The sequence below is a fragment of the Monodon monoceros genome, unplaced genomic scaffold (assembly GCF_005190385.1).
Source record: "Monodon monoceros isolate NGI ecotype Baffin Bay Population unplaced genomic scaffold, NGI_Narwhal_1 Super_Scaffold_10, whole genome shotgun sequence".
Lineage (NCBI taxonomy): Eukaryota > Metazoa > Chordata > Mammalia > Artiodactyla > Monodontidae > Monodon > Monodon monoceros.
Window position 1 is genome coordinate 28,456,103 of NW_021703766.1, and position 14,837 is coordinate 28,470,939.

At 48.6% G+C, this 14,837-nt stretch overlaps 1 protein-coding gene across 4 annotated transcripts in view; it reads left to right on the forward strand.

The window, feature by feature from the left end:
* Window positions 1–14,837, forward strand: part of GNAO1 (G protein subunit alpha o1) — a 165,021-nt gene that overhangs the window by 71,516 nt on the left and 78,668 nt on the right. For all 4 annotated transcript variants that reach the window (XM_029238218.1, XM_029238209.1, XM_029238227.1 and 1 more), the window contains exon 3: window positions 12,906–13,047. In XM_029238218.1, coding sequence (XP_029094051.1) covers window positions 12,906–13,047 — 142 coding nt within the window. The remainder of the gene's footprint in view (window positions 1–12,905; window positions 13,048–14,837) is intronic.

A 14,837-nucleotide genomic window follows, 5' to 3' on the forward strand; every position in this document is an offset into this window, starting at 1 on the left:
TCCACAAAATAGAATCAAAAAGCTGTGCAAACTGCCCCCTGGTGTATAATATTATCCATATATTAAACATAACGCACTAATAAGAATACTTCATTTCATAATGTCAGTGGAGGAAGAAAGGGCAATCTAGCAGCTGCCCTAATCGGGCAGATGGGAAACCAGAAATGTTACTTAGATTCAGTCAGGAAAATCGACATTGAACCAATTTGCCTCACCGGCTTTTACTGTGTTTAACGAAAGCTCACGTCTTTACATAAGGCATCGTAAAACGGGCTCGGGAGCCATAAAGCTCTCTGTCGTGTCTTTGCAACACAACCAATGACTTTTTAACAGTTGGATTTCAAAAAGCAGCTTTGGATTTTCCCAGAAATGACATGGAGCGGGCAATATAAGGTGTCTGCATGTCCTCACCCTTCGAAAACCTACGAGAAGCAGGATGTTAGGGTTAAGGGGGAGGGGGTTTGCGGGTGGACCGGCGCTGGTAAGGTGGGGGGGGTCCTGGTAAACCCCTAAGGAAAAGGCCACAGATCCTGGGCCTTCAGGCAGGAGGCTGTTCAGCGCCCTTGGTGGACGTGGGATCAGCAGCCAGGGATATGAGGTGTTGTCGGGCCGGGGAGGGACCCATGTTTCCAGGCTCACAATTTAAAAGCTGCCTACCTTTGCAGAAGCGAGTCATGTGTGGAACCACCATTTTAGAGCTGATGAGATCCTGAGCAATCACCTGTTTTGTTCAGCCGTTCAACCAGCATTTATTGATCCTTCACTGTGTGCCCGGCACTGCTTAGGGTGCTGTGGTCAGTGAGACAGACGGGGGCCCTGCCCTCATGGAGCTCATTGGTATGTGGGGAAACAGATAAGATACACGTAACTCTATATTTATATTAGGTGGTGATAACTGTTTTGAAGGAGAAACAGTATACAAGTAAATACATATATTTATGTCAGGCGGTGATAACTCTTTTGAAGGAAAATAAAGCAAGATAAAGACAGGGGATGATGGAGGGCCTCTTTTAGCCAGAGTGGTCTGAGGAGGTGACATCTGAGCAGACCTTGAATTCAGTGAGGGATGCAGGCCTCTATTTCAGATCTCCTCAATCCTTGGTCCGCCAAGAGCCCCTTTGATTGCTTGCCCCCACGTTTTGTGATGTGTTACACCCCAAAAAGACGTAAAGATGACCACAGAGCTTGGTTAAGCTGAGTGAAGCAGGGTGACCACAAGGAGCTGACACAACCCAGGCCCGAAGCTGGCACCTGACCCGTCCGAGAGGCTGGGCAAAACACAAAGGAAATGAATCCAAAGTCCCAGTGACTCACTGCAGCTGCTCGGTGGCAGAGACAAGGCCAGACCCCAGGTCTCCTGAGTGACAAAACGGGTAGAAGCTGCCACAGGAAATGCCAGTATTTTTCTCAAAACACTAGCATGGGAAGAGCCAGTGGCTGAAATCTGAGGGTGGATTAGGAGGCCGAGGGTATCCTCACAGGAGGCTGGCAGAGCTGCCTCGAAGGATTTACTCTAACCCCAAGGTGGAGCCCCAGGCCAAGGCCAGTGCTGCTGACCTAAGAAGGGCTGGCCAGAGGCCCCGGCTCTCGGGGGCCTTTTCCTGCCCACTTCACTTGGGATTCCAATGCTTGTCAGTGGCCAAACTGCATAAGAACCTAGGTCTTCTGTCTCCAAGTCCAAGGCATGATGTCTCTAATCCAAGGCTGGGGTCCCAGGGATCAGACCACCCACCCTACTGAGAAGAGAAAAAGGAACAGAGCCTGAGAAGGCAGTGCTCAGAGCATCATGCCCCCGTGGAATGAGAGCCGGCGTGCGCCCACCCCCCAGCACTGGGAGTCTTGAGAAAGGGCAAGGTCCACATTGTTTTCCAGATAATGGCAGCAGAGGCTGTGTACTGGAATCACAAAAAGTCCTGGCCTTGCCCCTGGCTCCATCTGGTGACAGTTGGCAGCTGACATCTTTGCTTCTGGCCTGAGTTTCCCCTCATTAAAAATGGCATCTTTATAACAGATTTCTGCAAGTCACTGTCAATAGGACATACCCCTTGTTTTGTACCAGTCATTCCCCTGGGGGATTGGTCTGCCTGACACTATTCTTTTTAAATACCCTCCTGTTCTATATTATTCTACATCAGAATATCAGGTTCTAAATATAGTATGAATCACTAAGGGATCTTATTTTTTTAATTACTTTTCTCATACCATACAACTTCACCCCACAATTAAACAGCTGGGTTTCAAATCGAGTCTTTCGTGTCTTCTTTTCAAATAGCCGAAAGATCCCATTTGTGCCCATGTGCTTCACTCTAGCCCGGCCTGTGAGGCAGGAGTCATCCAGCTTCTGGCTTGTTCTGTGCAGGTTTCGTAGCTTTCTGCCTTCACTGGGTGGAGTAGGCTCTTAGTTGAAGCTGGGAAGAACTCCCATCCACAAGCAACCTGAACGTCCACTGGTAGGGGTTTGGCTGCATGACTCAGGGCCCATTCAGATGATGGGACCCCAAACAGCTGGTGACAACTCCTGGGTGACACAGAGCCACACAGTATGATTCCGTCTCTGGAGAAACAATATGGACTCGCAGGTGAAAGAACTGAGATTTACACCAGCATGAGGATGGTGCTTCCCTCTAGGTGACAGGATGATGGCTGATTTTTTTTTCTTCTTCTTTTTCTTTTTTCCTTAGCTGTGTGAGTTGGAATCTATCAGTGTTCCAAGAATAGTCCTTTCAGGCAGGGCTGGAGAAGTCAGGGAAAGAGGAGGGAAAGCTGCTATTTTAGAGTGATCCGTGCTTAGAGCAGAACTGTTGGAAGTCAAGATGGTTCAGGGTGGTACACAGATGAACATTTTTTTTATTTTAATAGGTGACTGTATAATGTGTATTAAGAAAAAATATAAGTAGTGCACTAGTCCTATGTGATCAAGTCCCTGCTGCTCTCTCTGACCTCATCCCCTCCACTCTCCTGGTTATTTACTCCATTCCAGCCCAGCTGGCTCCTCACCATCCTTCTCACACACAAGGTGCCCCAGGACCTTTGCACGAGCTGTTCTTTGTGCCTGAAATGCTCTTCCTCACATATATCCAAGATCCACTCCATCTCATCATTCAGGTCTCAGCTTCACATGTCACCTCCTTTTCAGGCTCCTAACTCTACACCCCCTTTTTGTGTTTATTACTGTATGATTATTTGCTTGTTTGTTTACTAGACTGTGCATCCCTTGAAATCAGGGCTATGTCTGTTCTGTTCCCCACTGCCTCCTGGGTGCTATATGAATGGCACCTGGCATGTAGTGGTCATCTTTGTGGGTGAGAGGAGGAGGAAGCCATCGGTGGGGATTGGAGGCAGTAATCTTGAGGATGGCTCCAGCTCTGCCAGTCAAGGAAACAGCCTTTATGCCTAGAAAAGAGCAAAGCTTCTGACCTCTCAACAGAGGCCTCCAGGTCTCAGTCCCTCTGCTCGCTTGGGACTCTGGGAAATCAGAAACAAGGGCCCAGCATGATTACTTAGTAAGACACCTGCAGCTGGTGGTCTCTGAGCCAGCCATTCAAAACATAGGTACCCTCTGGCCCCCTGCCTCTCACTCATTTAGGTCAAGGCACTGCTGCACTGGGTGCGCGGGGAACCCGTGGCCTGAGAGACAAGGCGAGTGGTCTAGCCCGGCTTTGGCACTGATTAGTCTGTGATTAGTCTGTGACTTTAATACTAGGGACTGGCAGTTATTGGGCCCAGCTGTGTGCCAGGCCCTCCGCACACATTCTTTAATACTGCAGAGAGCCCTGTGAGGGACCCTCATTATCCCTGTTTTCTAGAGGAGAGACCTGGGCCCAGGAAGGTTAACGTGGCCGTGGTCCACACGATTAGTGAGTAGGAGAGTCAGGGTGTATCCGGCTCCTAATAGGTACTCAGTGTCCATTTGTAGAATGAACTAAGTGGATGAATAGCGTCTCCTAGGGGATTTGGGCTGCTGCGGGGGTGGCAGTGCCCACCTCTCACCAACCCCCTGTCCCTGCCCACACAGTGCCCTCTGGACCACTGTTGACTGCCCTGCTTGTCTTCACCCTTGGTGGCATCCAGCAAACCAGGGACCAGGGTCTCTCCTGCAGGTCAAACCCCACTGCACACAAGACTTCATCAAGTGAGAATATGTACAAGAACAGAGTCAGCGGGGCTCCAACAGGGAGAGGAGGGGGGGTTTCACCAGGGCCAGTCCCCGCCGCCACGCACACATTATCCTCAGGTGCCTCCCCTTTGCTGTGCCCTCCTCAAGCTGGTCTGCTGTTCCTGCCAGCTCCCGTAGCCTGGCTGGTGTTTGTGATGCTTCCCCCATTGAATTAACTCACTATTTGTACTTCTCCATGAGACTCAGTGGAATCCTCTCTCTGGAGGGAACATCAGACCTGCACCAGCACCAGATCCAGAGCAGCCTCCCTGACTGGGCTGTCTGACTTCCAGTCCCACGTGCCAGCCTATGAAGTGCCTTCTGTTCATTTAGCACACATTTCCTGGCACCCCGTGTGCCAGCTGGGGGCTCTGGAAGACACGCAGAGACCACGCAGGCTCTCCACAGTGCTACTTCTGCCTGTGCTGTGCCCTCGCCCCGCCCCCCAGTCTGGAGTCCCGTCTTCCTCCCTGTCTCTCTGGCCTGTACCCACTCCACTTGGAATGCTGCCTCCTGAGAGGTGGGCCCTGTACCCACCCTGCGCCCCTGCTGTAGGCCCTTCTCTTGTAGCTCTTTCTGGTTGGGTTTTTCTTCTTGGGTAGCACCTACTCCACTTACAATTTAACCATTTGTAAAAGTACTTCTTTGATATCTATCTTCCTATTCAAGCTCCATGAGGGCAGGGCTCGTATCTGTCGGTTCACTCTTATATCCCCAGCACTTAACTGGTACATGGTCAGTACCTGAACAATATATGAAGACTGAATTAGGGGCTGAATGAAGAAGCTTACAGAATACCCTCAGAGAAGCCCCCCAAGTTATTGGGAACTAGAGCTTTTAAGACAGAAGTGGAAAAAAATCTTTGTTTTGCAATTGTTAGATGTTTTTCTTACCTGGTATCACCCATCACCCCCCCATCTCAGGGGTGCACTAAGGTAGATGAGAGGCCTATGACACAGTGGAAGGGCCTCTGGAAATTTTGTCCCTGCTCTGCCACAAGCTAACCATGTGACTGTAGGCAAGTCTGTCCTCTCTAAGTCACAGTTGCCTACCCAGGCAGGGGGCATCATGGTAGGAGCGTGACCTTTGTCATCAGATGGTATCACGGTTGATTTGGGAGTTGCACAGTGTCACTAGGAATGCCCTATACCCCTTTGACCTGCCGTCCTTAGGGTGGTAGGCTTTAACCTCTTGGTCACAATATGGCTGCCATGGCTCCAGTATTTACTTCGTCATGCAACCACATGTTAAGGCAAGAAGCCAAGGAACGGCTGGCGGAGGGACAGCCAGGGACACGGGGGCAGTGGAGAAATGAGGGGACCAGAAAGCTGTTCTCAAAGGTCTGTCACTGGAACAAGAAGAGAAAGTCTTTCTCAGAGGCATTTCTAGCCAACTCCCCTTCAGTCTTACTTGCTTGAGCTGGATCACATGGTCACTCTTAGCTGCAAGGGAGACAGGGAAGGGAACGCACCACGGTGAGAATGGCTGTTGGGCGGCAGCCAGCATGTCTGACGCACATACCCTTCAGCTGGCCCTTGGCAGATGCCGCTTTATACTGTTAACTCTCATGTTCTCAGCACTAGCTTTCTCACCTGGAACAAGAGCCCTGGGAAGGCAGGGACCAGGCTGAACCCAAGTGAAACATGTCAGGAAATTCCCATTGATTGGCGACTTTACCCCTTGTTACTCGATTCTTCTCTCACGGCCAAAATGGTCCTCCTGTTAATAAACACCAGCGTGTCTCACATTGAACATGATTTATTGTCCTTTCAAATAACAAATGGGCGTTTTTTTTTAATGAAACAAAACAAACATGATAAGAGAGTAAAAAAAAAAAATCACTGAATGGTACCATCCAAAAGTGATCTTGATAATATTTTGTTAAGCATCCTCCCACGTCATCTTTTCTCTCTCCCACCTTCTCCCTCCGCACCCCCACCTCTTACCAACACCATCACACACAAATCTAGTTTTATACAAATGGCTGCGCGGGGCACACATTGTACTCTAACCGGTGTTTTCATTTTACAATCCCGTCCGGGTCCGTTGCTCTGGTAGGTTCTGTGGAGCCCCTAATTGCTGGTATGTGGCTCATTAACTCACTGGTATCTCACTGTTGCCTGTTTGATTAAAACTGTGTTCTCTGAAGCCAGGGTGGTCTTTTTCCCCTGCTGGGGAGGGCTGTGGCTCTAGGGCCAGAGCCACATTGCTGATCAGGTCTCCCTGACGACTGGAAACTGTTGTCAGTGGTCACACGAGTGAAGCCCTGAGCACTGACCCTAACCCAGGCAGCCCACATGTGATGAGAAACACATTTTATAACCTCATTAAGCAGCTCCCAAATCAGGAAATTTAGCTTTTCGACCCACTGCTGCTCCTGTGATGTTCATTAGGTAAATTCGCAGATCCTGTGCTCCAGTCTGGACTGTGCGCCCTCTTGCTGTCCTGTCTTCCTTCCTGTGGCTGTGAGCCCTGCTTCTTCTCCTCCGGGGGGCGGAAGGGGTCTTCCCATGGTGTCCGGCCTCCCTGCTGCCCCTTGGCCCCGGGTCACTTCCTGTCCTCAAGAGGACAGACACCGGACACCCAGCACCCTGTACTTTCTCCCCCAGCTCCACTTAGCAAATGCAATAATGTCAATAACAGTCATCATAACAGCTGAGCTGATTGAGTGCTTCCTGTGCCAGGCCCTCTTCTTTACATACTGTGGCCCAGTGAGGGTAGCCACTGTTAATTACTAGGCCCATCTCCATGGAAAGTTGAGGAAACTGAAGCATCAAGCAGTTAAGGAAATTGCCCAGTCACACGTCTCAAGTCTGGCTCCAAAAGCACCCCCTTAATCTGAACTCTTAAAGGGATTATTGTGGAGGATGGAGAGATGTTCCTGGTGCCAGGGAAAGGGTGCTGATAAAAGGAAGCAGAGGAGGGGCATTTAATCCACCGTGGAGATGGAGTGAAAAATCATGTGTTCCAGCAGCTTAGAGTCTGTGCGTTTGTGAACCTCCAGAAATGGGGGGTAAAACTGTGTGTGTGTTGGTGCGTTTGTCACAGTGTCAGAAGCCTCTGTGATCCAGAGAGGGAGAATGGCTGCTGGGCCGGATGATCCTCCAGGGTCCCTCCCAGCTCCTAAGCCTGTGGTTCTGTGACCATATAAGGCCACTGTGCCTGGGGAGTCTCACTGCAGCAGAGTGCCCTCCTGCACTGAGAGGGGAAGCGGAGAGCAAAGGGAGCCCCAGCCCAGGCCCCTGCACGGTCTCCAAGGCAGCAGAGAGCGGAGCTGGGGTAGGGGAGGTGGTGGTGGCGGGGCGGGGAGTGGGGTTCCTCCTTGATCGCCTCTTCCCAGAAAGCTCAGACCAGCTCCAGCCGGCTCAGCTGCTACCCTCCCTCTCTCTCCCCATTTCCACTTGGGATCTTCTCCCTCAATTGTGTTGCCAGGTTTCCAGAGTCCAGCTGGCGGCTCCTGTCCAAAATCAAACACAAGGCTGCAGAATCAGCCCTTGCTTGCTCCCCAGGTTTCTTCTGGTTTGGTAGCTTGGAAACCCCCACACCCCTCAGAGTCCCTGAGTTTGGGGTGGTCACCAACACAACATCTAGCTTGACCCTACTTTGCTACCCTGGCTCTGAAGACATAGGAAATCTGGTGAGTTCCCACCCCAACACACACACACACACACACACACACACACACACACACACACACACACACACACACACACACACACACACACACACGTCTGCCTCCTTTAGTGAGCTCCTTGGAGAGGGGTGGGTCTTGTGCATCAATGTAGTCCTGGTTCATGTAGTTATGTCCCACTTCCCCTGAGTACTATTCAGAGCCTAGCCCTGTGCCAGTTATGGAGAGGAGGAACTGAGATGGATGAGATGTGGTACCTGACCTCCAGGGACTGACAGGCTGGTGGTAAAGACAGAAAGTTAATAAACAAGTGCACTAGGAAATGGTCTCCCAAGGTACGAAACATGTTTTAGTCATGACTGTATTGGTTGTAAGTGACAGAAACCCAAATCAGATTAACTTATGCAGAAATAAGAGGGAGTTGTTTGACTCATATCACTCAGAAGTGTAGGGATAGGGTTAGCTTCAGGAATAGCTGGATCCAGTGGCTCAAATGATGTCTCTGGGACTTGATTCTGCACTCTGTCACTCAACTATGTAGATGAAGTTTGGTTTGTCTGGGGCTGCTGCAGTGTGAGATGTCAGAGGTGCCACATGCAGCCTTACTCCTGCTTTCCAAATCCTGGCCTGGTCTCCTCCAGGGCTCAAACCTGGGCTGTCACAAGAAACCAGAAACCAGACTCCCCTGGGCTGCCTCTCCAACCCCTAACCAAACACCTCCTTTCCTTGCCCCATACTCCTTGGGCTGATATTATAGGAGATGTTTTGATGCTCACTTTGTATGGGAAATCTCTGGGTTCTCTGGGAACTTAGATATAGGGATCCCAAAAGAAGCAGCAGTCCTGCCTGTCAGCATCCACCTGGTGGGCACAAGCACAGCCTCGAATGCCATTGTCACACTTACCAGCTGCGTGACCTCGCGTAACTGGGTTAACCTCTTTGAGCCTCAGTTTCCTCTGTCAAGAGAAGATAAAATTATCTCCTAGGTTTGTTTTGAAGATTAGACGAGATAGTGCATGTAAAGCACTTAACACAAAGACTTAACCCTCAAACATTAGCGGCTGTTATGATTCTGCTTCTTTTGTACCATCGGTGAAGGAAATTCTATTTGGGGGATTTTGACTTTAGAATGAAGATATTATCACTAACAGCTACTATATATTATATACTTACTATACAGTAGGCACTTTACATTTATTCCTCACAGCAGTTCCTTGCAGCTGAGGAAACCAAGGCCCGAGGGGTTAAATCCTTTGCCAGGAACGCACAGCTCATCAGTGATGGAGCTGGCGACCCCGTCTTTCTGACTCCTAAGCTCTGACCACTCTCCGGAATGTGATGGGAAATAGAAAATAAAGGGGCCTTAAGTGATACTTTTAAGGATATATGACTGAAGTCAATGCTGGGGCGAGGGGGTAGGGAGCAGAGAAGAATGGGGCATGAAAGAAATACTGAAGGACTTACACTAAAAAAATCCAGCCTTTTTCTCTGAATGGTAGAATTATGAACATTTATTTATTTTTGGTGTTGTTCTGTATGGTGCAACTTTTCTATGTTTGAGTACTTACTACTTTGTAGTCAGAGGGAGGGGAAGGTGTAAAATTCTACCCTGAAGCAGGAAGCCCAATTTTAAGCTAATATAAACCATTATGAACAAGTTTTGCAACCAATAATCATGATTTGAGCAATTTTTTGGCCAAACTGCTTCATTTTTGTAAACCGTGAATGAGGCTTCTCTATCTTGGGCCACCCCAGGCACCAGTGAGACCTTCCAGGCAGTATTCTGCCTAGTCCAGTCTGAGGCTTGAGGGGTGGCAGAAAGGACTGTGAACCCAGAGACCCGGGTTCTGCTCCTGCCGAGCCTGCTGACAGCCATTAGGCCAGTTACTCAATCTCACTCAGTCTCCTTTTCTAGAGATGGGTATAATAAAATCCTACCCTCCCTACCTTGTTAGGTGGTGTAAAGAATTAATACTAACAGGTGTGAAAAATGACAGTCCCATCCCCTAGTGGAAGGAAATCCTGTAGGCAGCTGAGGGTCTAGAGAGTATTCCTAGGAGAGTGGCAAGGCCTGCTGATCCAGAACGAAGCATGAGAAACTCATTGCACTGGCTTCTTGGGAGAGTGTGTCATGGGGACCAGTAAATCCAGACTGCACCTCTCAGGTCACCCAGAGGTCACCCTCTGCGGGGAGTCTGGTCTCGGAGACTTTTTTAGTGATGGTTCTAGAGTTTACAATATGTATCTTAACTTATGCTTTACTTTAAAGTAATATTATGCTACTTCATGTATAATACAAGAATTTTTCAACAGTATTTTTCCATTTTACCCCTCCCATCCTTTGTGCTATTATATAAATTTTACTTCTGTGTAATAAATTTTCAGCCTCTTTCCTCTCTTTGCTTCAGTTTGGATGGTTTCGATATTGGTGTATTCAAGTTCACTAATCTTCTGTGTGTCTAAATCTGCTGTTAATCCCCTACAGTGAAATTTTTATCCCGGATATTGTATTTTCATCTTTAGATACTTCGTTTTGTTCTTTTTTATCTTCCATTTCTTTACTCATTATACTCATGTTTTCCTTTAATTTCTTGAAAATATTTTAAATAGGTGTTTTTGAGGTCTTATTTGTTAATCCCATCATCTCTGTCACTTCTGGGTCTGCTTCTGTTGACTGATTTTTCTCCTGGTTATGGGTCACACTTTCCTCCTCCTTTGCATATCCAGAATTTTTTTATTGGATGCTGGATATTATTAAGTGTCTGGGTTTTGTTGTCCTCATTTAAAGAGTGTTAGATTTTATTCTGTCATGCAGTTAAGTTACTTGTGGGTCACTTTGGTTTTTCGAGGCCCATTTTTCAGTTTTGTCAGGGCAGGTCTAATGTAGCCTTTACTCTAGGGCTAGTTTAGCCCTACTACCATGGCATGAGCCTTCTGGGGTTTCTGCCAAATGCCCTAGGTGTCAGCTCTCCACTCTGGTTAGTCAAAACTTGAGCATCTCCCAGCCTTGGGCCAGCTCTGGGAGGTGTCCACCTTACAAGCTCCCTGACACTTGTTTCTTGAGCTCGTAGAGTCTCCCTCTATTCCGCCAAAGACTCAAGGAGACCCCTGTTCAGATATCTGGAGCTTTCCCTCTCTCTGCACTTTTCTCTCTAGTACTCTGCCCTTCAATTCCCAGTCCCCACAGCTTTCCTGAACTTTTATCTTTATCCCATCAGCTCAGTAAGACCCCTGTGCTCTGCTTGGGTCCTCCCTCCCTGCACTGAGGTCTGGTAGACGCCTCCAGGCAGAAAGCCAACGCAATCATAGGACTCACCACGCTTTGCTTCCTTTCTGTTCCAGATCATGGTCCTGTGCTGCCTGTTCTCCAGTGTCTGAAACCACTTGTTTAATGTATTTTGTCCAGTTTTCTGGCTGTTTACAGTGGAAACTAACAATTCCCTTTGAGATCCCCCTGGGGTTGTGCACCAATGCCTCAGACTGGGTGTACACTCAAGAAACTTGTACAAAAACGGAGTTAGGGCTAATAAAAGTCAGTGAAAAGGCAATAGGGTCATTTTGATCTGCTTCTTAGAGAAACTCAGGATAAAGACTCACAACCCAGCACCAAGTCACATTTTATAACAGGAATCATTAGTGTCCATCAGCTGACGATTGGATAAGTAAAACGTGGTATATCTGTACACGGAATCTAGTTTGGCAATAAAAAGAAAGGGAGTACTGATGCATGCCACAACATGGATGAACATGCCAAGTGAAAGAAACTAGTCACAAAAGACGACACCTCGTGTGATTGCCTTTATGTGAAATGTCCAGAATAGGCAAATTTATAAAAACAGAAGGCAGATCAGATGAGTGGTTGCTTACTGCTGGGGTAGGGGATGGGGAGGGACTGCTAATGGGTACAGGATTTCTTTTGGAGAGGACAGAAATGGTCTAAAATTAGCCTGTGGTGACCATTGCCCAACCTTGTGAATATACTAAGAAGTACTGAATCACACGCTTTCCATGGGTGGATCGTATGGTCTGTGAACTATATCTCAGTAAAACTGTTTATACAAAGAAAGAAAACTTGTTAGCAGTTTTCTCCTGTACTGAAGGATGTGAAGGGCTGGAGAGGGGCTGTGGAGGTGGAAATGGAGGTCTGAGCTACTATACAGGTGGATGTACATGTTACAGGTAGCATTGAGTCTTGGACTGAAAAACATGACCACAGGAGAGTTTGCACGGGACATGACTAATGTTGGATGTTAGTCTTGAAATCCATTTGTCCTTTCTTAATTACCTCAACCATGAGAGGATTCTTGCAAAGTCTTGGCTTTACCCCCTCTCTAGCTCTCTCTCCTCCCCAGACCCTTGTCGGCAGTGGGCGTTCACTGAGCGGCCGCCATGCAGGGAACAGGGACCTCAGGGCATGTCCAGCCTCAGCCCTGACCCCAGAGGAACCTGAGAACAGGAGGGCAGGGAGTGTCGCATGGCCTCTGAGAACTGCAGTGTCGCCTTCGTGTCCTCCATGTCATGTTCAGAGCCATCAGAATAAGGGTGACACAGTGGTCACATCCCAGCTGAGGATGGGGGAGTAGGCAACTCCTTCTGTTGGCTTTTCTCTTGTCAAAGAGGAAGGTTTTAAGTGAGTGCTCTTCCCTTCATTAAAAGCAGTGTAAGTTTTCTGTGAAAGAAAAAATGTATTCTTCGTGTGCAGGCTTCTCGCAGGGGTCTTCAGCAGTATACTCCTAAGTGGATATTTAAGTTAAAACCCTGAGCTTTGCTTAAAAATACTAATGGTGAACATTTATCGAGTGCTTAGTGTGTGTTCTAAGTGCTTTCAAGTATTGTCAACCCCTTGACTGATCTTTCTTTCACTGTACATAGGGAATGTAAAAAGACTGCATTTCTTTTTTCCACTGTTCTGTTTTTCAGATTAATTTTTAGTAATTTAGGTCGATTTTTCCTTCAGATTTTGTGGTTTTATCACAGCAGCTCAGTAATTCAGCATCCGAGCTGGGCCCGGCCCTCAGCCGAGAGGTCGGCTGGGGTGGGGCTTCACGTGCCCGGCACGCTTGGTGCCAGGTGTGGACAGTGCACTCATCAGGCATGCTGTGTGTGGTTTTGCTCTAGGATCATCCACGAAGATGGCTTCTCTGGAGAAGACGTGAAACAGTACAAGCCCGTTGTCTACAGCAACACCATCCAGTCCCTGGCAGCCATCGTCCGGGCCATGGACACTTTGGGCATCGAATACGGTGACAAGGAGAGAAAGGTAGGCTGCTGCGCCCATGCACATGGGGAGGAGAGGGCCGTCTCTGGTACCCGCTGCGTCCTCTTTATAAGGCCAGGCTGCCGTGCAGGGACAGGACGAGACTGTGCTGTGTCACCCGCCAGTGTACCAGTCGACCTGGCCAATACAGTTAAACAGGGGCTCTGGTGACAAGCAGACGGCCACAGCACAATCGCCAAGGAAGGAGACAACAGCCACAGAATTCCAGGGTTTATTTTGCAGATGAGAAAGGGTTGGTGACTGCCCTAAACAGGGACTCTCACAACATTGTCCAAGTACCTGCCCTTGGGCAATTAACCTGAACAGAAAAAATATTTCTTAGACAAAACAAGCCCCACCTAGCCACCGTCTTCCCTCCTTAGGAGAGCTTTCCTTACCTTGTTGGGGGTGGGGCAGTCATTTGAATTCAGTCTCTTCCCTCCTTTGCCCCATGGGTTGTGTTTTCTGCCCCTCCGAGGTGAGTCTGAGGACCGAAGAGGCTCTCCTTCCTGTAGGAGGTCGACATCCTAGAACAGGGACAGTTTTTCAGTTGGGTTTCCAGGCATCTGATAAGTGGTGAATGGAATAAGTTGTAAAAGCCTCTTTTTTGCAAACATTTGCATTAACTGTAAGACTGAACCTTACACAGCTATACTGGCAAAGCCAAATAAAAGGTGGCGGGGAGGGAGGGAAAACAGCCTCAGATAAGTCTATCTAAAAGTGACTCTTCGTCTCCTGGTGGGACCCTGAATCCCAGCGATCCCCCTCCTGTGACCTGGAGTGTGAGGAGGGGAGCAGATGGAGGCCTCCGAGCGCCTGGGCCCCTCCTTGGAGGCTCTGGATGGAGAGCGTTAATCTCCGATTACTGCGTGGTTTGGTTATACATAGTGTGTATATCCTGTCTTGGCTAAAAAATCACCTCCCTTACAGAGGAAAACTATCTTCGCCTTCTCTGGGTCTGATAAATCGTCTGCGACAGATAGCTTTAAATGTAAAATCCAATATTTTATGCACAACATCCTAATTCCATGCGACAGAGTCATCCCAGCTCAGGCATTGCCTCCTCCCGGAAGATGGGAACTGGGTGACTGAGAGTGTGTCCAAGACCAGCCTGGGGTGGGGAAGCCGGGCGCTGCCCCTCTGCAAGGCTGAGTCTGGAAGCTGGCTCTGCAGAGGAAGTACTTCTCCCCAGGGACTAGCTTTGGATTTGGTCATAGAGCCAGGGCCTGCGGAACCAGGGGCACTGAGTTCTTCAGTCTTGTTTCCACTAAGTATTCACTGAGAGTACAGTGTACCAGGCCTTGCTGGGGATACAGGAACGAGCACAGTAGGAGTGGAACTGGAGAAACCAGTCAGCAAAGAGCAACTCAGATCATCAGGAGTAGCCAAGACAGGTTACAAGTAGCCAGACAAGTTACAGGGCTTCATTCATTTTTAATGATAATGGCCACAGTGCTTATACAAATAGCTCTCTTGTATTGAACACCTACTAGCTGCCAGGCACTGTGCTAAGCACCTTACAAGTATTAGCTCACTTTACTCAACTCAGGCATTAAAGCCCAGAGCAGGAAATGCCTGGTATGATCTTCAGACATGGGACAGGCCACAGACCTTTGGTCTTTCTGTCTGCCTTTTGGCCAAAGAGAGAGCATGGAGCCTGAATCTCAGTTAACCAGACGACAGGCCCAGTGCAAAAGCTCACGTGTCCACAGCTCACACCTTACACAAACACCCACACAAACACGCATGCAGGCACACACAACCACAGCCTGCGAGATCTTCCAAGAGTATGT